The sequence below is a fragment of the Bubalus bubalis genome, chromosome 4 (assembly GCF_019923935.1).
Source record: "Bubalus bubalis isolate 160015118507 breed Murrah chromosome 4, NDDB_SH_1, whole genome shotgun sequence".
Taxonomy (NCBI): domain Eukaryota; kingdom Metazoa; phylum Chordata; class Mammalia; order Artiodactyla; family Bovidae; genus Bubalus; species Bubalus bubalis.
Genome location: NC_059160.1, coordinates 54,902,488 through 54,928,405, shown reverse-complemented (window position 1 = coordinate 54,928,405; position 25,918 = coordinate 54,902,488). Strand labels below are relative to the sequence as shown.

The following is a 25,918-nucleotide window of genomic DNA, read 5'->3' as shown; positions in this document are numbered from 1 at the left end:
GTTATAATTTTACACACTAACTAGGATTTTCCTTCCATCTACCCCTTGTACTAATATTTTTACTTGCTTTCGGTATCTTGAGATGCATGCAGTACAGCATAGTGGATAAGAGCAAAGGCTTTGGAGCCAGATGGCCTCTTTGCATAGTGGCTTTGTCACTTACTGCTCCTGTGACTTAGGAAACTTATTTAAGTGTCTAGTCCTCAGTCTTTTCATCTGGTAACTAAGAGTATAGTATTCTCTACCTGTGAGGATGGTGAGGAAATACTTGTTAAGAACTTGAAACAGTGCACTCAGAAACGTTTGTGGTTATGTCTACGGCCACACCACCCTGAACTCACCTATGTCTATAGCCACACCACCCTGAACTCACCTATGTCTATAGCCACACCACCCTGAACTCACCCAGTCTCATCTGATCTCAGAAGCTAAGCAGGATCAGCCCTGGTTAGTACTTGGATGGGAGTAACGTTTGTAGTTATCATTAGTGACTCCCAGTAAAGGTGTCTTCTTATTTCAAAGCAAAAGAATGTGAAAATTTGAGTGGCTTCACATAATATTTTCATTAACAGATGAGTTTGATAGTTGATAGTTTTTCCTCTCTTAAATTCTTTGTTTGCAGGAATCACTCCTGGATCTACATACAAAAGTAACAGAAACTAATTGTGGTGAAAGTTCTGAACAGATTAAAAGGTTGTTAGAAACATACCTGATACTTGTAAAACATGGAAATGGATCAAAGATAACCAAACCCATTGATGTTTGTAAAGTAAGTTCCCAACTTAGTTTGCTTAGAGCATGTTTGTTAGAAGCTGACTGCTAAGTGTGCATTGTTTTCCCTTTTGTTTTACAGGTCTTGTCTCAAACACTACAAACAGCCCATCTCGCTACATCTTGCCGGGAGACACTCTTGGGTGTAGTTTCTGCTTTGATCCTAGGCGAAAATGTTTCCTTGCCAGAGACCCTCATCAGAGAAACCATAGAAAAAGTAATTTACTTCAGCAAATATTAATCAAGTAGTTAATATGTTAGCATTGAGTAAGCCTTCAGGGGAATACCAGTGAAGCCTGGCAAAGGCTCTGCCTTCAGGGAATTTATAATCTTGTTAAGGAGATGTGAATCACATGCTGTATCGGAAATAAAACAAATGTGCTAAAAGCTAAATCTGCTCAGCAAATATTCACCTGAACAAATATTTACTTAACCAAGTGCAGGCTATGGACTAGATATGGTAGGATGGACAGTTTTTGGGTTTTTTTCCCCCTGTGATTTTTTTTTTAGGGAGGTGGGGTCCTGGTAGTATTTAGTTTAAATCTGTTGAATCAGTCTGTCAACATTTGTGTCACACTGAACTCCGGGAGTTGGTGATGGACAGGGAGGCCTGGTGTGCTGCAGTTCATGGGGTCGCAAAGAGTCGGACACGACAGCAACTGAACTGAACTGAAACGTAAAGGTTAATTCTGTCTGGGATTGTGGAACAGAATGCTTTTCAACGGACTTATATTTTGAATAGTCCTTGAAGGTTAAATATCAGTCTGCCAGTCAGAGGAGGGATTAAAAACTCTAGGAGAGAGAAGAACAGAGATGTGTTCAAAAATCTATGCCATCTGGGCTGTGGGCACAGGAAGTGTGATATATATCAGTAAAGCTCTGCTTGGCTTTGAAAAATTAGGTTGGATTTTTTTCCTCTGCAAGTAGTGGAGGGTCCTGGAAAAATGATAAGCAGGGAAATAATTGAATGAGATTGGTATCTTGGTGAGTTAAGATGAATTGGAGGGAGATGGGACTGAAAGTAAAAATCAGTTAGGTTCTTTGTAGGGCAGCAGTGGAAAGTTACAAAGAAGGTATAAAGTGTTGCTTGTCCTTTTATGTTGCTGTGTAGCTGGGAAAGAATGAGCAGGTCTTAGGCAGAGCACCTGTGTTAATCACTGGAAGTACAGTGCCCTTCGAATCTGTAAGTCCCTTTGGAGAAGGCCGAGCACTTAGAATGCTGGTGGGAGTGTGCCCACCATTCCTCTACTTCAGTAGTTTCTTTTCTGTGGAGGGGGGCCCAGTGCCTGGGCTCACCCCTGGCAGTGGCAGATTCAACAGTCCAGTTCTTTTTGCTTCCCATGACTACTTTAACTTGTATTGAGCATCCCACTACTTCCTACTTGCAAGCTGGAGGACCTTGAAGATTTGGGATGTTTTTATTTTCAGGAATGGGAGAGTACTCTCTTTGTACTTACATTAGTATTCTTTGCCACAGGTTTTTGAAAGCAACTTTGAAAGACGCTTAATTTTGGATTTTTCAGAAGTCATGTTTGCTATGAAGCAGTTTGAGCAGGTGAGTGAGATTATTAAGTCTTGGATTTGACTCTGTCATGATGAAATAATCAATTTTAAAAATCCTGTGATTTTTGTTTTTTGAAAGGAATAGGAAAGGATTTGATGTTTTTAATTCTTTTTTTTTTGAAACAATTATATTCCAGTTCTAAGTCACATGTGAAACTTTATTCCACATGCTAAGCATTTTAAATTATAATAGGTAACCAATTTGGTTTTAGTAATCTTTTAGGAAGTTATAGCCTGTAGTGGTGGCCCAGAAGGTAAAGAATCTACCTGCAATGTGGAAGGCCTGTGTTCAGTCCCTGGGTTGGGAAGATCCCCTGGAGAAGGGAATGGCTACCCACTCTAGTAGCCTGGAGAATCCCATGGGCAGAAGAGCCTGGCTTGCTATAGTCCTTGGGGTCGCAAAGAGTTGGACACAACTGACTGGCAAACACTTTCACACTTTTCACTTAGGAAGTTATAAAACACTGTGTCATCAAATCCTGAACTTATCTCTTCCCCTCATCCGCATCAAACATTTGCCACTCCTTAAAACTGGTGATCCTACTATGTACTTCATAGAAATCTATCTCTTCTCTCATTTTCCCCTTTAGTCTTTAATAATATATATATTTTTGGTTGTCTCCAAAAAAAAAAACCCCCTCTTCTTTAGACATGTCCTAGCTCTGTTCTCCTGCCCAGTGAGGACCCTTTATAGCCCTCTGATTTTCTTGGCAGCGGCATCTTTTCCTTTTCCCCTGTTCCTTTTGGTCTTCTTTTTAATAACTTATTTTTATCAGAGTATCCTATGCATGTAGTTTGAAAGGTCACACAGGGCTAAATATTCCCACCCCCATCTTCCTCACCAGGAACAAGCACACCTAATGATTTTTTTTTTTAGCTATTTTTTTTTCTAGTATTTACTTTATATTTTTAAATCATCTGAATATACTGCTTTTTCTTGACACATTAATTTTAGTCCACATCTGTAGGCTTCCTCCTGAGTAGGTGGATTCTATTCTTTTATACTACTTTTCTCAATAGAGAGTTAACATCACAAATTTTGGCTGAGATCATACTCAGTACTCCTTATAAGCAAGGAATATTTTATAGTTACATTTCTTTTTTTGTGTACCCCTTCATTTTTTCCAATTGCCTCATTCTTTAAAAACTGGAAATTGCTTCTTTAAAATTGTTCATCAACCAGCCTTCCAGCAGCCTCGTATAATGCCTTCCACACAGCGAATTAGCACATCATTTAACAGATCTTTTCTCTTCTGGAGACAGTCTTGCCAGAACCATTTAACTCTGAACGGGTTGCTTTCTCTGCCCACTGCACAGATGCCATACTGGGACTTGCCCTGTTTCCTGGGTCCCATGTCTTTCTCTTGCTATAGCTTGCTTTCTTACATTGTAGTTTACTTTCTTATTTTGATGAAACACATTCTCCAGAGGTTCCTGAGAAAAGGTGAACAGTAGTAAAATTTTGAGCTTTAGTACATCTGAAAGTGTCTTGTCTCCTCACTCTATACCTCCAGTACCCCAGGTGTATCATTTTAGATTCTTTCATTCTTCCTCAGTTTTTCAGGCCTTGCTCCATTGTCTTCTTGCATCCTTTGCTCCTCTGGAGAGGTCTGGTATCTTTGTTTATGATCTTTTTTTCTTTGTGGAAGTGTTAGAATATTCTCTTCATTAAGTGTTCTGAAATTTACATCTGTTAATAAGTATGATTTTCTTGTTTATTTTTAGCTTTTCCTACCCAGCTTTCTCTTGTATATTGAGAATTGCTTCCTGACGAATGATGCTGCAGTCAGAGATGAAGCTCTGGCCATTTTGGCCAAGCTCATTCTTAACAAAGCAGCACCTCCCACTGCTGGCTCCATGGCGATTGAGAAGTACCCTCTGCTTTTCTCCCAGCAGACGGTGGGGTAAGTTCTAAAGTCCTAATTTCCTATATTCTTGGTAGGGTTACATTTAAAAATAATGCATTCAGAATATTGTAAAAACTGAAGATCTACATGTATTAACTGAAAAAATGTCTGTGATATATTGTTACATGAAAAAAATAAGTTGTAGGAGAGTAAGTACATCTAATACCATCACATTTTGCAAAGTTAAAATCGAAAGTATATATAAGCATAGGAACATGTGGAATGGTACAAAAACAGGTTAAGTTGTTAACTTCAGGAAGGTGGTAAGTGGAAGAAAGAAGTCACTATTAATTTTCTTAACCTTTTATTTTAAAACAATTGTATATTCACGTGTGGTCATAATAAACAGAACAGAGAGGTTCCATATACCTTTCCTGCAGTTTTCCCCCTGGTGGCAACATCTTATATAAACTTATTTCAATATCACAACTAGATAATTGACATCAGTACAATCTACCAATCTTATTCAGATTTACCAGTTTTACATCACTCATCTCTGTGTGTAAATGTATATGGATATATAGTTCTGTGCATTTTTATCTCATGTCTATTCACAACAATCACCAGAGTCAAGATACAGAGCTATTCCATCACTGCAAGGATCTCTGGTGCTACTTTCAGTAGCCATAGTCACCCTGCGGCTCTGCATTCCAACCCTAACTCTTGGCAACTACTAATCTTACACTCTGTTTTTACACTTTTGTCATTTCAAGAATATTATATACATGAAATTGTACTGTACAGCGTTGGAGATTGACTTTTTCACACAACATAATTCCCTTGAGACCCATCTGAGTTGTGTGCATCAGTAACCCGTTCTTTTTTATTTTGAATATATTTCTTTGTGTTGCTCCTGAGTAGTATTCCAAGGTAATGGATGGAGCAGTCTGTTTAGTCATTCACTTGTTGAAAGATATTTATGCTATTCCTAGTTTTTGGATATTATGAATAATGCTCTTATTAACATTCATGTACATAGCTTTCCATTTCTCTGAGGTAAATGCCTAAAAGCAGACTTGTTGGATTATATGATACGGGCATGTTCAGGTTGATAAGCTGTCAAATAGTTTTGCAGAGTGGTAGTGCCATTTTGTGAGTTTGAGTGAACTCTGGGAGTTGGTGATGGACAGGGAGGCCTGGCGTGCTGCAGTTCATGGGGTCGCAAAGAGTTGGACACGACTGAGCGACTGAACTGAACTGAGTGCCGTTTTACATTCCCACCAGAAGTATAGGTGATCCAGTGTCTCTGCATCCTCACCAACGTTTGATATTATCACTGATTTTTTGGTTTTTCCAGTTCGATAGGATGTAGTGATATCTACATGGTGATTTTAATTTGCATTTCCCTAGTGGCTAAGGATATTGATATGCTTATTTGCCATCTGCATATCATCTTTAGTGACATATATGTTCATTTCCTTGATCCATCTTCTAACTTGATTGTGATTGTTTCTTTATTGTTGAGTTTCAAGAATGCTTTATATATTTGGATATAAATCCTTTCACCTGCTTTGCAAGTATTTTCTCCCAGTCTGTAGCTTATCTTCCTTCACTTAAGATTTTTCACAGATCAGATGTTTTATATTTTGACGAGGTCCAGTTTATCAGCTTTTCCCTTTATGGATAATGCTTTTGATGTTGAGTCTAAGAACTTTTTTCCTAGCTGTAGTTCTTAAGTACTTCCTCCTATTTTTCTTAAAATCTTATCATTTTATGTTTTACATTTAAGTCCATGATCCATTTTGAGTTAGTTTTTATATAAGGTGTGAAGTTTAGATCAAGTTTCCTTTTTTGCCTCTAAATGTCCACTGCTCTGGCAACATTTGTTGAAAAGGCTCTTCTTTCTCATTGAACCTCTTTTGCATCTGTGTCAAAAATCAGCTGGACATTAATGTGTGGGACTTTCTGGCTGTCTCTTCTGTTCCATTGATCTATGTGTCTCTTCTCCTCTGATGCCACACTGTCTTATTACTACAATAAAATGAATCAGGAAATCTTAAATCCTTCCACTGTGTTCTTTGTTTTCAAAATTGCTTCATCTATTCCTGGTCCTTTCTTCTTTTGTATAAATTTTAGAAGAAACTTGTCTACAAAAAAATCCTTGCTGGGATTTTGTTTTGAATTATATTAAATCTAAAGGTCAGTTTGGGGAGATTTGACAACTCCCTAAAGATACACAAAACTGTTAACTTTATTTACATCAGAAGGATGGTAAGAGGAAGAAAGAAGTGATTATTAGCTTTTAGATTATACACTTTTGCATTGTTTGAATTGTTAAAAAGGCTGTGGATTACTTTTTCGGTTTTATTAAAAATGATAGATACTCTTTGGAAGTTAAAGCAAAGTTTAGTTATTTGAAAGGATTCTGCTTACTCTTTTTTCAAATAGAAATTATCATTCCTAATAAATGGAAGCATATTAACTTAAAGCAAGTGCCACAGGTTCTGTGTTTTCTTTCTGTAAGAAAACTTCCATCACTAGGAAAATTTCTGTCACCCTGTAGAATAACTTGTCTTTGTCTGAATATTCCTGGTCACACTTCATCCACAAATTTATAGTGGAAATTAGAGAGGATAATAGATGTGAAAAGAGTCTTCAGAAGATAAATGTATTCTGTCATTTGACAAAACTTATCATATCAGGTACTGTTTGAGGCACTGGGATATAATAATGAAAAAGGGCTTCTTTGGAGGAGATGAGACTCTCAGTGGGGTAAGCTTGTGAGACAGGTAAATAAACAGGATAATTTTAGATAGTGATAAAAGAAAAAATAAAACAGGGTGTCGAGAGAGAGTTGATAGAGAACAGCACTCGTCCTGTCTGGAGAGGGGACCTTTGGTCCAATTGTAATGGTAAAAGGATCCAGCCTGGCAGAGAAAGGCTGGGTGAAAGGTTTTCCAGACAGAGAAGAGAGTTCCTGCAAAGACTGTAGGATGGGAATAAGCCTGTATGTTTGAGGAACTAAAGGAAAGCGTGTGCAGGTAAAGAGCATCGAGAAAGGAAGAGAGTGGAATTAGAGGAAATGAGAGAAGGAGACAAGGGTCAGATCATCCAAGGCCTTACAGGATGAGGTAAGAATTATGGATTTTATTGGAGGAGCTCATTGGCAGGTGTGATAAAGCAGGGGGATGACATAGCAACTAATGACTTACCTTTATAAAGCATCTCATTTTTTTTTTATTTGTAAGATTTTTTGCAGATTATTGAGTCATGGTTAGTACTAGAAAGACTGTATAAACAAGTTCTAAAACAACTTTTAGAAATTACCAATAAAATTAACTTGGTTTTTATCTATCGTAGTTTCCAAGCATTCAGTATCCTGATAAGTATGAAACAAAACAGAGTGCAACTTTTTCATTAACTTTAATGATAAAAAGGTGTAGGAATAAAAACCTGATATTCTACTTCAATTTCATAACAAGTTTACCAGACTGGTCATGGAAGGATAAATTATAATAGCAGATCATTTTATTTATTGTTTCTTTGACTTTCCTTTCTGTTAGATTCTGTCTTTGAAATAAGACTGAGGTAGAGTTCATTGGTAAACAAAAATACTGCCAAAGTAACAGGTACCTAAAACTGAGTGTCAAGTCAGAAAATATCATTGAGTAAACAGTTACCAGATTAAAGCAGCAGAGGAAGTAACTTCTAATACTGTCTGAGCCACCAGGGAAGCCCCTTAATCATTTTATCATGTTAAAAAGGAAAGGGGGCGATGGAAGAAGTCAGTTCATACCAATAAATTACCTTAAACACTTGTCCATCAGTAGTTCAAATTCAGAAGTAATACCTAAAACTGGAAGAGACTTGCTTTGCAAGTTATGAAGCAAATTAAAATAGAAAAAGAAAGCAGAACCAACAGGTTTGAAAAAAACCTTGTCACTGAAAATCAGTAAATGAGTCACATTTGTTTAGTTATTTGTATTCAACCATCAGCACCAATTCCCTCCTCCCTGCTATTCTCCACACATGGAAAGGAACCAAGTTTTAAAAATTAATTTAATTGAAGTATAGTTGTTTCACAATGTTGTTAGTTTCTATTGTACAGCAAAGTGAATCAGCTGTATGTATACATATATTCCCTCTTTTTTGGATTTCCTTCCTAATTAGGTCACCACGGAGCACTGAGTAGAGTTCCTTATGCTATACAATAGGTTCTCACTAGTTGTCTATTTTATACATAGTATCAGTGGAGGAACCAATTTTATTTTGAATTTCAGAGGGCAAAAGCAATTATCTCCTTTCTTATTTTAAATATTTATCTTTTCTTCTTTCAGATCCTATATAAGGCAGAAGACGACGAAATCCAAGGAAGGAAAGGAACAGATCTCGGTGTTGGAACATCTTTTATCTATAATTCAGTCACCCCCGAATCAAGATACTACTTACCTTTCATGTTCTTGGGCGGCCCTTGTTGTGTTACCTCATATTAGGTGAGAAAATCAACTGTGTTTAATTGTGAAAAGTATTTTAGCAAACTGATGAAAATATTTAATAGTCATTTTTTTGCTATTTCATGAAAAAGTTGTTGAACGCCAGTTTGAGTGTTTCCGTTTTTCTCTCCACTTCTTGGACAGGCCCCTGGAGAAAGAGAAGGTGATACCACTAGTCACCTACTTCATCGAGTCACTCTTCATGACTGTTGACAGAGGGAGCTTTGGAAAAGGTCAGTTACAATCACCATTTGTTCTCTTGTCTGTCTTTCCTGGCGCACCCAGAGGAACTGTAAACACATGGGTACCAGAGAATAGTACCGTCGTTGTATTCTGGCAGAACCCCCCCGAGTATAAATAGGGAAGAAAGAGGCTGAGATGTAATTACGAGGGCTCCACCTCGTAATCAGGTCAGGATGGTCTGAATATTTGCCTGAGTAAATTCAGTAATGCTACTGTCAAAGAAATGAGATAGAACTTTGAGTACCAGCTTGTGTCTTATTCGCATTTTCTATGCCCAGGCCAGCTCCAGTACACTTGTCCTTCAGCATTTACTTATTCTGAGCAAGACACTCTCTTGTACCCGCTCCAGCTACCCTTACATATGTGTCCCTTCCGCCTGGAGTCCTTTCTAGGTCTGTCATCATTCAGTGAACTCTTACTTAGCTTTCAAAACAACACCAGCACAGTATCTCTAGGAAGGCCTTCAACTCATCCAGGCAGAATTAGATTGCCCTGTCCCAAACACCATTCCTGTTGTATACATGTCCATCTCTCCCTACTCCCTGATAACAGCAGTTTAAAAGTAGGCATTTTGATCAAAAGAAGGTAAGTATTAAAATTTTGCTACAATTAAAAAATAAATAAAAATAGGTATTTTGTTTTATTCTAGCTCAGTATTTTTTTCCTAATCTGTATATATGGTAGTCACTCATTTAAATATTAATGTACTATGTTCTGTGTTTAGTATCTATTTAGATACTAAACAGACATGTTTAGAGAATTTCCAGTGCTCAGTAGCCACGTGTGGCTAGTGACTGCCATATTGGATTGTGGCTACACATCAGCACATGTATAGAGCATTTCTACCATTGCGGAAGGTTCTACTGGATAGCCTTGTTCTAAGGCTAGAGCAGAGGTCAGCAATTTTTTTGTGTAAAGGACCACACAGTAAAGATTTTAGCTTTTGTGGGCCACATTCAGTCTTCAGTCTTTGTGGCATATTCTGTTTATTTGTTGTTTTAAACAACCCTTTAAAAATGGGAAAAGCATTCTCATTTTGTTGCCCATACAAAACCAGGGTTGCCATTGCCTTCTCCATATAAAATCAGACTACCTCCACAATCTGACGTGGGGGTCATAGTTTGCCAACCTTTGATCTAGATTTAGATGATTAACTAACATAAATTGAGTGGATTATAGATGGTAGCCATTAGATATGTGTTTTCTTATAAATTGGAGTCATAAAATCAACTTGAGTTTTATACAAAGATAATTTCTTAGCTTTTAGAAAGTCTAAGTCTGTTCTCCTCAAAAATTCTAATTTTGATAATGCCAGTCAGTAGAACCATTGAATTTTCTCATCTCAGTTGAAGGGAACATATATTTTTACTCTCTATTTCTGAATATATTTTTCTCTTAAGAAAGTTAAAGACTTGAAACCTCTTTCAGTTCCTTTCTGTTATATTCTGACATTTGACAGAAAATCCTTTAGAAGGCACAGATTCACTTTAATTTAGGAACTCTGTATAAATACCAAGTGGTAGATAAATGAGAGGTCTGATAGTTATTGTATCAAAGAAATAAATAATGTGATCTCTCCTGTTTTTCTGCCTTTAGGAAACTTATTTGTTCTTTGTCAAGCTGTAAATACTCTGCTAGGTTTGGAAGAATCTTCTGAACTTCTTCGTTTGGTTCCTGTGGAACGTGTGAAGAACTTAGTACTGTGAGTAGACATACCTTCCATTCAGCCTAATGAATCAGATATAAAGGCTTCTGTGTTTGTGAAATCTTGAATCTGTTTTTTACCTGAGCTGTATTCACATAGCAAATTTATTATCAATTTAAATACTTCAGTTAAAATAAGAACATTTCAGATACAGTCTTTGAAGATGATTCATCTTTGTAAAAGGTATTGTATTGTGCATGTAAATTTATAGTGTCACAGAGTGTTGTGGGTATATAATGTCAGTCACATGACATTGCACAGTGGTTCCAGCGTTTACATTTCTGCTTCTTTCACCATCTTTCTCAGCTTGACACATTTCACAAACTCCCCTGTGGTCCTTCACTATATACCAAACAATTCAGTTTTTGGTCTCTTAAGTTTATTTTGATTTGAGTCGTAACACAGGGCCGTTACTGGGAGCCATTCAGCTTAGCACTCCTTCTAAAAGATCAGGCTGTTTGAAATTCTTGTAGTTTGCTTCCATTTCCAGAGTCTAATCCAATTTATCTCCATGCTTTTAAAAATATATTTGTTCATTTACTTCATTCAATAAATAGTTATTGCTTTTCTCATATACCAGACCCTATTCTAGGCACTGGGAGACACAGTATATGAAACACAAAATTCCCTGCCGTCATGGTGCTAACACACTAGTCAACTACATATTTTAAAATATGTAGCCTGTTGGACAGTAGTAAAGTTGGGGATAGGGCGAGTCTGGAGGTTGGGAACAATAGGATTTTTAACTAGGGAAGTCCTTACGAAGAAGGGGACATTTGAGCAGAATCACAGAAGCAGTGAGGGAGTAAGCCATGGGGATGTCAGGGGCCTGGGGGAGATGTGAGTGCTGGGGCTCCATGCAAGTGCCTGACTAGAGCATCAGGGAGCCACTGTCCCTGAGCGGAGCTAGGAGTGGTGGTAGGCGAGGTGGAGGTGGCGGGCAGAGCTTGACCTCTGGCCATCGCAGGGCCTGGGCTTTTACTCGGGAGTGAAAGGGAAAGCCCTGGGTTTGTTTTTTTTTTTTTTTGATAGGGGAGTGACTCAGGCTGAAGCAGGATCACTCCAGCTGCTATATTGAGAAGAGACTGAAGGAGGATAAAAGAGACCAGTTTGGAGACTTACTGCAATAATACAATCTGGGCAAGGCAGCCCTGTCTCTACTGTTAATTGAATTGCCTTAAATTCCTTTAAGGAGAGAATTTGCTGTCATCCTACTTATCATATTACATATGTTGCCCCCTAACCACTGTTTCTTTAAAATCATCAAACTTCTCACACTGTGTTCTTTAGTGGGAAAAATTTAAGGCATCTGTGGAGGTTTTGAAACAGAAAGGCACTCATAACAGAGTAGGGTTTGTCTGTCCCCTTCAGAAGGCCAGCTGGTCTCCCAGGCAGGTGCTCTTAGCCTTGGAGGTCTGGAAACCTCTAACAGGAATGGATCAGCTTGGAGGGTGGCGGTGAAAACTCCAGTTGTAAAAGTTGTAGGTGGAGGCCTCTGTGCTGGATGTGGGCTGGTTGTTGGTTAAGCCAGAGGTTTCACAGCCACGGCAATCTGGATTTGAACCTTGTCTCTACTACTTACCAGCTCGATAGCCTTGAGTTAGTTCATCTCCACTTTATTCTCAAAAGGGAATAGCAGTATTTCCCTTTTAGAGATTGAATCAAACCCTGAGTGCAGTGATAACTATGCAAATTGCATTTATTGTATTTTTATTTTGTGCTGGTCTTTCTTCTGAGTACTTTCTGTATGTTAATTAATGCAATCTTCACAACCCCCTGAACTGGAGGTACTGTTCACATTATAATATGGGAGAATTAAAGCTCTTAAATAAATTCAGGGGCTTCCCTGGTGGATCAGCGATAAAGAATGCGCCTGCCAATACAGGAGACACGGGTTTGATCCCCTGATATGGGGATGTCCCAAATACTGTGGAGCAACTAAGCCGGTGAGCCACAGCTACTGAGCCTGTGCTCTGGAGCCCGGAAACTGCGATTACTGAAGCCCACATGCCCTAGAGCCTATTGCTCCACAAGAGAAACCACCGTAATGAGAAGCCTGCGCACCACAGCTAGGGTAGCCCATTCTCCACAACTAGAGAAAAGTCCGTGCAATAGTGAAGACCCAGCACAACCCAAAAAACGTTCTTAAGTAAGTCCAGACTCCTAGGTGCTCAGTACCGACTGCTGCCCTGTTGGGACCACCGTCTCTCATCTGATGACAACAGTAGCTTCCTAACAAGGTTCCTTGCTTCCATCCTGGCCCTGCTGCTGTCCGTTTTGTACCCATCAACAGCAGTTCTTTTCAGTTGGAAGAGTACATGTCACTCTTTTGCCAACAACCCTCTGGCACTGAATATTAGCCAGGGGCGATTCTGGAGACGTTTTGATTGTCACAACTGGGGGCTGCCAGTGGGGTCTGGTGGGTAGAGGAGCGTCCTGCAGTGCACAGGACGGGCGCACAACGAAGTCCCTGGTCCACACGACAGTGGAGCCACTGTTGAGAAACCCTGCTCTCATGGTATCCAGCTCCCGCGGGATGAAGTCCACAGTCCTCACGGTGTTCCTTGGGGCTCTGTGATCTTAGCCCTGGCTTCTGACCTCATCCCCCATCACTCCTCGTTCTGTCTGTTCCAGCTGGAGTGGCTGCCTCAATTCTGCTCACAGAGGCAGGCACACGTGTCTGGGCATTGGCATTGCTGTTCCCTGTGGAATGCTTTTCTTCCAGGTGTCCTGCAGCTCACTTTTTGACATCCTTCAGTTTCTGCCTTCCGTGACCACCCCTCACCCTCCCCCTCTCCCCCACACCAGTCTTCTCAGTCCAGCCTCCTTTCCCCAGTTTGTTTTTGTCCACCATCCTCACCACTGTCATTAATTATTTACTTGTGGGCTACATTCTGCTATTAGAAAAAGGGACTTTTTCCATGGTTTCCTGTTACATCTAGGAAAAGTCACTGGTACATGGTAGACACTCAATACATATTTGTTGGAGGATAGTACACAGTGGTTAAGTGGCTTATTCAGGGTTCCATCTCTGATGCACATGGGCTGACTACCCTACCCCAGAGCTGGTGTGGCGGCCCCTGCTCTGTACCTCTTCCCTCATAACTCAGTGCCTGGCACATGGAAAACACCCCACAAATATAACATATCCTCTCGTATGTCATTGTCATTTATTGCTGAAAAGACAGCACTGGACTTTAGTCACAATACAGTATTATAATCCTGTCTCTGCCTCCACTTGGCTGTGTGTCCTTGAGCTTGTGACTCACTATTGCTGAGCCTCAGATTCTTCATGTCTTAAGTGATGCTAAATGTCCACATATAATTTTTACCTGTTCTGTCTTATATTTCCGTCAGTGATAATCTTCTGTGGTTTCTAGTATAGCCTGACTTCTTTGGGGTGTGTGGCACACTTGGGGTTTAATAAATATCTCGTTGCAGAACGTTTCCTTTGGAGCCGTCTGTGTTGCTGTTGGCTGATCTCTATTATCAGAGATTATCCTTATGTGGCTGCAGGGGGCCACTTTCAGAGGAGGCTTTAATGGAGTTATTTCCCAAGTTACAAGCAAACATTTCGACTGGTATATCCAAGGTACTGTGGTTTTGTGGTGTATTCTCTGCCTCTCATCTTTTGTTTTTATTTGTATTGCCAGGGGTTGTCGAGCTCCTTAATCAGAAAATGCTGCTTTGAGGTGGTTTCTGTTTAAAGCCGTGATTCCTAAACACTGACCTACAAGCTGATTACAGCAGGATTAATTAGGGAGCTTTCTAAAGATATAGATTCTGGCTCCCCACAGCCCCAAGTTCTGATTCAGCAGGCATAGGGTGGAAGTAAAATATCTACATGATTTTTCAAAGACTTCTAGGTGATTCTGCTGCTCATTAAGGTATATAGAAATACCGGAACATGTTATTTGTAAATAAGGATCACTAATTTCAGTGGAATTAGAAGTTCAGTCAGAATCTTTGCACTTATTTATAGAGATGCTTATAGTGTCATAGTTCAAAGAAACAACATGGTTTTATGAGCATGGTTTTATGGTTTCGTTATCTTCTCAGTCTAGTCTGGTCATTAATTGTTCCATGGACCATTTGAGTAAGGTGTTGGTTGGTGTTAGAATATGAAATAAGAAATAGAATAAACATGTATTACTCTGACAAGTGGTAGGTGTATCGTTTATAATTCCATGAAACTTAACTCTAGCTCTCATTGACTCTATCAGTTTCTTCTTGCATTTCAACTTTGGAGTTTGAAACATGCTTTTTAATTCCTGTAGATTCGACTTTTGACAATAAGGATCCTAAACCACTTTGAGGTTCAGCTTCCAGAATTAATGGAGGTATTTTAACTGTTCATTTTGGATAACTTTTAAAAAAAGTAATATGATATTATTTTTCCTAAAATGATAATTTTGCAGAAAATTCAAATACTATGTAAATATCTATCACAAAATTTGAAGAAAAAAAAATTGTAATTCTTTTTCCCACCCCTTCAGTAAGGCCATCACTGAAAATCCAGTTACTTGGTGACTGTTAGACTTTTGTACATACGTATATAATTTAGTACATACTTAGATAATTTAAACAAATGGTGTCACACAGGGTTTTCCATATCAGTTCCTCCAGCCCTACCTCATTTCTTTTGAAGTTTGAATACTGCCCCACAGTTTAAAATGTTGTATTTAACCAGTTCTCCCTCAGTAGATGTTTAGGTGGGTTATTGGTAGTCTTCATCATTTCCAATAATACTGCTGTATACATCCTTACACAGGTATCTGTACAGTAACACAAATGATTGCTTCCAGAAGTAGAAATTACTTCTACTTAGAATTGTATAGTGAAAGTATATATACATTTGCTTTATTTTGACAAATGTTGCCAGTCTAGAGATTTTTTTTTTACTTTTCATGCCTGTGCTAGACCTTAAACATAAATTACTGACCAAAAAGTAAGTAGTGTGAAGAAGAAAGAATCATTTACTCCAAAAATGTGTTACTTATTTAATTTAAAACATTAATATGTGCCAGTTTTTATCTTTTAGACTTCTGTGCACATTTGATACTCTTTTTGGAAAATAAAAACACTGACGTTCCTCTTGGTTTCCTGTGGTTGTTCAGGATGATGGGCTCTCAGAGCATCAGTCTGTCTTTGCTATACTGCGCCAGGCAGAACTCGTGCCAGCCACTGTGAACGATTTCAGAGAGAAGCTTCTTCATTTGAGAAAACTCAGGCATGATGTAGTGCAGTCTGCAGTCCCTGATGGGCCGTTACAGGAGGTAAAACACTTTCTTTTTATTATTTAATTTATACTTTAAGATCTGCCTCACTAGCTTTTTTTATAAAAGGGAAGTATACCAAGTAGAAAAGTGGAGAGAATTTTTTTAAAAAAAGAATTTTTAAAAAAGAATTTAAATAAATTCCCAGCTCTGTTCAGTGTTTTGAGATAAATGACTCTGCAGCCTTTTCAATAGCAACAATACTCTATTATCCTCCCTTCTCCTGAGTGTGTATAGTACGTGGGAATAAGGGAGCTTCCCTGGTGGCTCAGATGGTAAAGAATCCACATGCAATGCGGGAGACCTGGGTTTGATCCCTGGGTTGGGAAGATCCCCTGGAGGAGGGCATGGCAACCCATTCCAGTATTCTTGCCTGGAGAATCCCCATAGACAGAGGAGCCTGGTGGGCTACAGTCCATGAGGTCTGAAAGAGTCGGACACAACTGAGCGACTAAGCACACACACGTGTGAGGATAAATAGTAAGTAGGTGGCAGCAGGAGGAGCAATGTCCAATTAACAGCCAGATACAAAGAATTGAGGCTTTCAAATTGTGGTGGTGGAGAAGACTCTTGAGAGTCTCTTGGTTGGATGGCATCACCAACTCAATGGTCATGAGTTTGAGTAAACTCCAAGAGATAGTGAAGGACAGGGAAGCCTGGTGTGCTGCAGTTCATGGGGTTGCAGAGAGTTGGACACAACTTAGCAACTGAATAGCAACTCACCTTCAGATTTTTTCAATGCAGCAGGACGTCAGCCCTCTACCTTTTCTACGAGGCATTTTCTGTCCATGACCCTTGATGATACATCATGATCCCTTTGGGAAGAAGGCCAGTGGAGGCATTCCCCTTTCTGTCAGAGCAGTTCTGTTCCTAACTTGTTTGTATGTCCTGTGTTATGTTTCACTTGGAAAAGGGTTCTGCTGCTAAAGTAGATACAAGCACCACCCCCCAATAACAGTGAAACTACTGTGTTACATGATGCTTCCTGAGCACACGGGGATGCTGGTGATAGTGGTTGTCATTCCAAAAGGGACTGAGAAGACTTTAGATCCTCTGAACTAAATTCTTGATGTATAGTCTTAAGAACTCATATCTGTTCGTGAAGCCTCAGCTGCCACTCACAGAGTACGGTGCTGGGTTCTTAGGCACCTGTACTTTGCTGATTACTGTTCACATTTTGTCTTGTCAGGTGATGGCAATGTTTGTTAGGAATGAGTTTAATCATGAGTCAAATCTGTTTATTCAGATACATTCTTCCTGCATAAACATCTGGAGTGGGTTTGAATACTATGTTTGCTTTAGTGATTCTTTTCTGTTGAATAGCCAGTGACATTTTGGGGAGAGGAGGAAAATTACTGTAACTGAAATCTGAATTGGTACCTAGAAGTTTTTTTCTTAAAACACAAGCTTCCTTCCAAACCTCAGGTTGTCCTAAGTCAGGATATTGGCATTTTGATGCTGATCTGAACTAGTTCTCTATGATTGCAGGTGCCACTTCGTTATTTATTAGGCATGTTGTATGTAAACTTCAGTGCTCTCTGGGATCCTGTTATTGAACTCATAAGGTAAGCCTGGGTGAAATGGATGAAGCTGTTGTGCTTTCATTACTGCAGAATGATGGAGCCAGTATTGTCCTCCAGGGCATGATTTAAATGACTGGATGTGTATAGTATTTATAGTTACCTTAAAGACATTGTGGGACAAGGTGAAGAAAAGATAAACATTAATTATTCTGTCTGATACCAAGTGTTTGACAAGTCAGGTGTTTTATATATGTTTCTCTGTGCTTTGAAATCACTTTGAGGAACTTTCTCTTTTTACTTTATGTTGCATGTCTATATTATTGAATTTTTTATAGTAACAGTAATATAATAATAAAAGTAAAAATTATAATACATAATTTTATTTATATATAAAATCATTGAGCCAAACTTTAATTTAAAAGTAAGGACTTCTTAAAACCTTCGATATCTAGTATCCAAAACCCTTTAATTCTAAAGAACTGTCATAATCATATGAAAAATGCATATGTTGTGTCTCATTTGTAGAAATCTATTCTTTTGTAGGCATTTGTCTTCAGGTGGTCTACCCTATTTGTCAGATTGGAAATATATTATGTGTGCCCTCTCAAAAGCCTAACTATTAGTTCTAAGTAGTGAAAGCATTTTGAAAAATAAGTGTAAAAGTTGCTTATGACTCACATTCAGGGATAACTTAATATTTTAATTATATCCTTTTTTACTTTTTTTTCCCCTATGAGATCTCTCAAAATAAGACCTATATCACATATTTGTTTTATGATCTTTACTCTTAGTTCTTATGCACATGAAATGGAAAATAAGCAGTTTTGGAAAGTCTACTATGAGCATCTAGAAAAAGCAGCTACACATGCTGGTATGTAAAGGAATTTAAGGAAGAGAACTGAGGAGTGGGGGGAATGATTGTTTATTAATTATTTTTTGGCCATGATGTAAGGCTTGCAAGATCTTAGTTCTTGAACCAGGGGTTGAACCTGTTCTACCTGCAGTGGAAGGGCAGAGTCCTGACCACTAGACAGCCAGGGAATTCCCTAATTTCTGTTGCTTAATTACGCATGAAATTGGGAAACAGAAATGAGAAATAAATTATCTTTAATAACCTTTGGATACGGTTTATTGTTTGCTTGTATTACTAGAGAAGGAAATTCCCCCACTGGAAGACATACATAGATGTTATTAGTAACATTTCTCTACTGGTTATGATGACCTTTTTTCTTTCAGAGAAAGAACTGCAGAATGACACAAGAGATGAGGAGAAGTCTATTGGAGATGCAAATTGGGAGCAGACTCAGGAAGGAAACGTTGGAGCTCTTTATCACAAGCAGTTGACATTGAAAACTGACCTTCAGGAAAGACTGGACCACACCAATTTCCGTTTTTTGCTCTGGCGAGCTCTGGCAAAATTCCCAGAAAGGGTAGAGCCACGGTCCAGGGAGCTTTCCCCACTTTTCTTGAGATTTATCAAGTAAGTGTTCTTTCCTAGGAATATGTCCCTAGTAGGGTGTGAGGAAGAGAAGGTACAAAGTGAAATTCCCAGATTGGCTGAGTCCTTACGTCTATCATCTTTTCAAATCACTAGCACATCTCTAAAGCACTGGCTCTATGAATAACAGATAAACTAGTTTTGTTCACTTGTTCTTACATGAATCAAAATCTAACCAGCTCATAAATGGTGTTAATAAAAAAGTCCAGGTTGCAAAGTGAGAAAGGCTGTACTGACTTAGATCAATGCACAGTGGCCTTGTTATTTGTTGCCCTATTGTTCATTGTTGTTTTGCCTGCCTAGAGCTTAAAAGTACTTTCAGGTAACTCAACCCCAGCCACTCTGTTTTGAACCTCTTGAATGTTTCTCATGATGCTGAGGAATGTGCTCTCAAAGAATAACAAGAACTTTCTGGAGTACTGTTTTACTTTGACTAGATATGCTCTGTGAAGAGTCAGATTGCTTTAAAATGCTAAAGATAAGGGGTGCAGAATATAGAACAGTACTAGTCAATCAAAGGTAAATTTTCCATTTTCATTTTGTTACATGGGAAAATGGTATAGGGTTGGGTTAGGCAGGCCACAGACCACAGCCTGCCAGCCTTTTCAAGGAACAGCAGGGTGATCCAGGAAGAAAGTAGTTGGAGGTGAGAGCAAAAGATTTAACAGGAGAATGAATTTGTGTAGGGGCTTTGAAGTGACAGTAAAGACTTTGGTTTTTATCATCAGTGGAATAGAAAGCCTTTGGGAAGGTTAAACAAGGATTACACAACTAATGTTTTCTTGAGGATTTTTCTGGCTTCTGTTTTGAGAATGGACTGTGGGACAGAAGTGGTGAGGGCAGAGGGACTGGGGAGGGGGAGTTGGGAGGAAATGGCAAAAATCTGTGCAAGAAATGATGGTGACTTGACCATGGTGGGAGTAATGCAGATGGTGAGAAGTAGTTGAATTCTGGACACTTGTCAGATTTCAATTTAAAAAGATACGTTTTTGAAGAATTGCAACTAGGTTAACCTGAGGCATTTGCTAACATATGTAGGATAGGGGTTGTGAGTGGTGGGGGGTATGCAGGAAGGAAAAAAAGGGAGAAATTAAGGATATCTATAAGGTTTTTTTGGGCCTGAACAACTGGAAGAAGAAAGTTAACCATTGGCTGAGATTGGAAGAAATGCAAACGTTTGCCGATTTGTGGGGACAATCAAGAGTTGTTTTGTTTTGTTTTGTTTAAAGACATATTAAGTTTGGGATACTAAACAGACATCTAAGTAGAGATTTCAAGTAGACAGGTGAATGTGGAGTTTAAAGTTCAAAGGAAGAGTTTGCTTTTAAGATAATAAATTTGAGACTCATCAGTATATGGATGGATTTTAAAATTATAGGGCGTGAAGTCACACCTGCAGTGTAAATGTAGGGAGAAAAGATTTCCAAGGACCAGCTGCAATATTCAGAGGTTAAGGAACCAGCAAAGGAGTCCAGGAAAGAGTAATAGGAGAATTAAGACCACTCAGTATTTCTTAAAGTAATCAGTGGAATCAGATCTTTAAGACGTCAGTTAGATGAAGAATAAGAATTGACTTTTGGCTTTACTTAACAAGAGTTGTTTTGGTTAATCTGATAGGGATGAAAGTATGATTAAAATGGGCTTAAGAGAATATGGAGAAGAAAAATGGAAACAGCAAGTATGGACAGTTCTTGTAGAAAGGAAGCAGACATAGGTGGAAGGAAGTGTGGGAACGGAAAGAGGGCCTTTGGTGGTGTTGCTGTTTAACTTAAACAGTCTCTATGTATGTAATGCTGGTGTGAGTGATCCAAAAGGGAGGGGAAATTAGTCACGCCAGAGGGGGTAAAATCGCTAGAGCCCTGTCTTTGAATAGGTAAGAGGAGAAAGGATCCCATGCATAAATAAAAAGGTTTGCATGAATAATTCTTTCTGGGAAAGGTTACAAGCAAAGATACACACAGGTCAATAGATATGGTGGTAGTGTAATGATTTTCTCTTTTTCACTCTTTGGGCTTTAATTTACTTCTAGAACGAGAACAGTGACATTTAGCTTCCTTTCCTTGTTTTGAAGATCATGTAAAGTAATGTTTATCATTTGTTTTGTGAATTTCAAGGAGCTGTACCTATGTAAGCTGGTATTAAAGGTGTTAGTAGGATATGAAGTTCCTGTCATGTTGATTTTTTAAGTTTTTCCGTAAAGAAATAAATTACTCCTTAGCCTCATGTAAATGTCTATCTCTAGAAGGACTAGGTACTGTGGGGGTGGGAATGGAGAGAGGAGGCTGTAACAGGAAGTGAGTCTCTTGAGTTTAAAAAGATAACAACTGAAAAGATATAATTTTTTAAAAATGTTTAAGATTAATTGGCACTTACTCCCTATAACCAATATCTTGATAGATGATCCAAACTAATGGAAAACCCAAGAGTCACTTTTAAGTCTGGCTTTGAAATACATTATGGGCTTTTACTTTTGGGGAGTTATATATTTATACTTTTAAATATTTTTCAAATAATTTGATATTAGTACTAACTGTGAATCCCTTGTAAACATTTTCTAAGAAGCCCCAAACCAGCAGCAGGAATGAATGACTAACAATAGAAACAGTATCTTAATAATAGATGACATTTAATGACTACTTGCTGTGTCTTACAGACCCTCTTATAAGTGCTTTGTATAAACTATCTTATTTAGTAAATGAATGAATGAGCATGCTATGCTCGGAGGTAAAGGTTAAAAATATGTCATTTGGTTAATTGAGCGTTGAGAGTATAATACAGATGTTTTTAAATAGTGATGGTACAATTTGTAAAGGACAGAGCAACTTTGTTCATGTCATTCATTCATTCTTTTTTTTTTTTTAATTTATTAAGGGGAAGATCCTGCTAGCTAAGAATACAGCATTGAGCATGGTAGTGTCTCAGGCCTCCAGGTGTGGTGTAGTATATTAACCTGTAGTATATTTCTTTAAGGTGTGTTTGTAGGATGCTATCCTCTAACATGTGTCAGTATATTTTTGAGTGAGGACTTAGTCAGTCTGATCAGTTTCCTCACATCTGTAACCCAGTGTTATACACAGAATAGACAACATATTTATAATTGTTAGATTAATGAACCAAAATGACACAAAAGTAATGCACTGAACAATAGCCTTCAAGGTAGTATTAGTTACCTACAACAGTGGCCCAAAATTTAAGCTATGGAATTCAGTAACACATATGAATACCAACTGCACAAGCTTAGAGGAGCCAAAACATGAAACATTACTGATTTTCATTGCCTGGACTTTCCATTCGAGTCTGTCATATTGTGACTTCCCTCAAAAGCAACAGAATTGATAGTCCCCCCTGTCTTACTAGGCCATACCTGGAGGACTAGAATTTGTTGTGGCCCCCTTTTTGAAAGGACATCCTCAAAACAATGTATCTGGGATACACATACAGCATGGTCTAAACACTGTAATATAATCTACCCCTATGCACTCCTCCCCAAGTTGTGGTTCCAGAGACAGGGAGGCCAATTTCAGCTTAGTCCAAAATAGACATTTCACTTATTCTCAACAGTGTAACAATGAAGCAGGCTCTCTTTTGCAGTTAGTGATTGACTTGTCAAATAAGGTCCTTAAGAGAGGCTGAATTTAAATGTTGTAGAAGACCTCCACTAAGGGGCCTCTGGCATTTCTTCTGTGTGTGAGTCTATGAACTGGGGGCACACATTTGTCACAAGCATTTAGGATATCTGCCTCATATCACTCTTTCCACTGTAGCAATGAGTATTACCCAGCAGATCTGCAGATTGCACCAACCCAGGATCTGCGAAGAAAAGGCAGAGGGCTGGCGATAGAGGAAGTAGAAGAGGAAACTGCCGCCAGAGACGACGACGAGCTGGAGGAAGAGCTGGGGCCCCAAGAGGAACCCGCACAGAAGAAAAAGACAAGAAGAGCTGCGGCAAAGTAGGTTCAGCATTGCTGAAAAGTCCAGGGCTCCAGTCCAGGGTTAGGGTTAGGGAAGGGCAGGAAGAAACCTCGTGTGACCACCTGTGAAGTAGCCAGGAATGAGATTAAATTACTCAGATAATTATTTATCAGACTGTTGCATCTTCCCAGGATTTTCTTTTATAGCCTAAGAAAACTGCTAGTGTTCTGAGTTTTTTTCCTTTGCTTGCTTATTTTTTATTTTTTCTTGTTTAGCTGCAGTGTGTTAGAGTTGAGGGACTTTGGAATCATCTGCTCAAAGCACCTTTTTATAGATGAGAGCCCTGGGGCCTGTAGCAGTTAAATGGCCTTGACCTTTGCCGTTCTCTTCCATAGCACTGGGATGTTATGTTTGTGTGCTAAGGGAACACAGAATGGAACATCTTTTCTTTTATAAATAAGGGTGTCAGCACTTCTGTCTTGATTACTTTTGGCTTTCTTCACTTTTTCATGCTGTTATATTCTCTTTCCAGCTCTCTGGATTATTCATTTACCTAAATTGTCAGAAATCTTAGAAAAAAGAAGGGACTGTGCTTTCAGCTTACTTAAAGATTGTCTGAATTGAAGTGCCAGGGATTCACCAGATTGGTGCTGCTGTGTTACTGTAACACTTTGCATCTCAATCTCACATGCCCACTTGTTGAGTCTTTCCCGTGAGTCATCTATTTGCCTAGCATTCAGCAGCTGTATTGAGGTTCTTCTGCTAAATGCAGAGCTACAGAGATGAACGGTCTTTAGCCTCTGCAGAGCTGGAAGTAGTCTAATGCCTGGTGAAATATTTTAATAGAAGAAATGTTTTTAAAGAAGTTACAGGAGCACAGTAAAAAATAATAACAATAATTCTACCACAAAGGGAAGACTTTTACAAAGAGGAGATCACCTTTGGAGCTGAAAAACAAGTTTACCAGGCACAGGACTTGCTGGCTGATGGAAATAGTGTATAAAGCACAGGGGTGAGAAAGATCACAGCCCAGCCTCCCTGCTCCTGCCTTTCCACAGCTCTGAGTGTTCTGTCGCCTACTACTTCCCCTAAGACAGAGATTGCTGCATTTGTCTTTGTGTGCTTCAGCATAACAGCTGGCCAAAGGTTTGTCCTCATACCTGTTTGCTGAGTGAATGAATAAGCTACTCAGGCACTCATACATCTTTTGTTCTTATCCTCGGACCTTTGCTATAGCATTCTTTTTGCAGTGCCCTTGCCTCATTGTTGCCAAGGGAAATTCTAGTCATAACTTCAAGGCCGAGTTCTCACACTGCCTCTTCAGTGAAGCTCTTCCTGTCTTTTAAACTGGAAATTATCTAGTTATCTACCCACCTTCAAACTTTGATAACAGCTCCTCTGGTCAGATGCTGTTCCTTGCCATGGATATTATTTTTTTTTTTTAATAAATCTTCCATGTAAATTTAAAGCTCTTTAAAGACAAGTTCCATGTCTTGATTAATTTCCCTGCCCTCTGTAGCCAAACCTAGAATGTTGCTAGCATTCACCATCATTGAAAGTATAAGTAAATGGATAAACACATTCTTCTGGAGGCCATCTCAGTATATTCATAGTCCAATTTTATTAACCCGTGGAACACACCCCTTACTGGTAGGTATTTAATGAGAATCTGTAAATTAACTTCTGTTTGTCTCTTGAAGGCTACATGGCACATAAAAAATACTTAGTAAATGTTGAGGAAAGGAATGTATGTTTCCGTAGATTTTAAAATTGTGTTTTGTAAAACTGCAAAGGCTCAGTGATAAGTAATTACAGAGACATTGTATCAGTCAGAGCTTACCAGAAAATTTGTTGGGCAGGTTGGAAACCGGGGCAGGATTTGATGCTGTAGTCTTAAATGTGAAATTCATAGGGTAGTATTTCAGTGTGACAGCCTTATGGCAGAATTCCTTTTCTGGGAAACATCAGTTTTTGTTCTTCCAGCTTTCAGTTGACTTGATAAGGCCCACCCACATTATTAAGGGTCATCTCCTTTATTTAAAGTCCACTGGTTGTGGATGTTAACCACATGTACAAGAATATTTTCATCACAACACCTAGATTAGTGTTTTGTTATATAGCTGGGATGGTAACTTAGATTGACACATAAGACTAATCATCACAGGCATTTAGGCTAAATATAACAATAGTGCTTCCCTTACCCCTGTTTTTCTACAATATCTAAAGAGGTCGTAATTTCCAACTGTTTTTCTCTATGTTAACTAGTAAGACTTTCAGTTTTGCTTTTTTTTTTTGCCTATTCTTAGGCAAAGAAATGTGTTGTTCCCTAAGCTCTTAGGAACTGAAGTACCACAGCTTGTTTTCTTTAGTTCAGTCCTGCAGAAAAGCTGAAAGTCTTGTTCTTTATTGAGATGAGAAATGAGACGCTGAGACATTCTGTGACTTTTCCCAAAGTCAGCAGCTCAGAATGGCAGAACCACACATGTGGCTTTGTTTCCACCTCTCTCCACTTCTCCCTGCTTAGGTTCTTGAAATAGGCAAATAACATTTCTCAAGATTGTAATTTATTCATTCAGGGTTTTTTTTTTTTTTTTTTAAGTTTTAATACCTCTTTTAAATTATACACAGGGAGAAAACAGTTTTCTCAAGTGTTTTTAAAGCCTCACAGAATCTTAAGTATTAGGAAGTAGAACATGTAAATGTAGTAGAAGCTCTCTGCTCATTCTGTTTTGATGGTACCGTTTATTTGAAGGCAACCCCGTCTTCAAATTTAGATTCCAACTGCAGAACATTGTTCTGTCTTTCTGTTTCTTGGTAAGGAAGAGCCATAGTTATCCAAACTTGGACCTCTGTTGCCTGACATCAGTTTTTATGTTATATGAAAGTGAGGAAGCGTAGTATGTTCCACTTTCCTGTCTACTGCATAAAAACTAGACAGAAAAAAAAAGGATCATTCCAAAAATCATCTGTGTTCAATTTTGGAATATGTTAGTGTTTTGATTACTTTCTTTCTATATTTGGTTTCACTTAAACCATTCTAAGCACATCCTGAATGATTTTCTGAGGTTGGGAGCCTGAATTTCAGGG

The 25,918-nt window shown here is 38.7% G+C and overlaps 1 protein-coding gene across 1 annotated transcript in view; it reads left to right on the top strand.

Annotated features, from left to right (window-relative positions):
- UTP20 (UTP20 small subunit processome component) overlaps positions 1–25,918 on the top strand; it is an 86,901-nt gene that overhangs the window by 6,745 nt on the left and 54,238 nt on the right. Inside the window, exons 9-22 of the mRNA XM_006043580.4 lie at positions 623–769; positions 854–988; positions 2,249–2,326; positions 4,060–4,238; positions 8,519–8,674; positions 8,819–8,907; positions 10,514–10,619; positions 14,064–14,214; positions 14,900–14,962; positions 15,740–15,898; positions 17,387–17,463; positions 18,213–18,292; positions 18,658–18,901; positions 22,684–22,869. Of these exons, the coding sequence (XP_006043642.3) occupies positions 623–769; positions 854–988; positions 2,249–2,326; positions 4,060–4,238; positions 8,519–8,674; positions 8,819–8,907; positions 10,514–10,619; positions 14,064–14,214; positions 14,900–14,962; positions 15,740–15,898; positions 17,387–17,463; positions 18,213–18,292; positions 18,658–18,901; positions 22,684–22,869 (1,850 nt within the window). The remainder of the gene's footprint in view (positions 1–622; positions 770–853; positions 989–2,248; positions 2,327–4,059; positions 4,239–8,518; positions 8,675–8,818; positions 8,908–10,513; positions 10,620–14,063; positions 14,215–14,899; positions 14,963–15,739; positions 15,899–17,386; positions 17,464–18,212; positions 18,293–18,657; positions 18,902–22,683; positions 22,870–25,918) is intronic.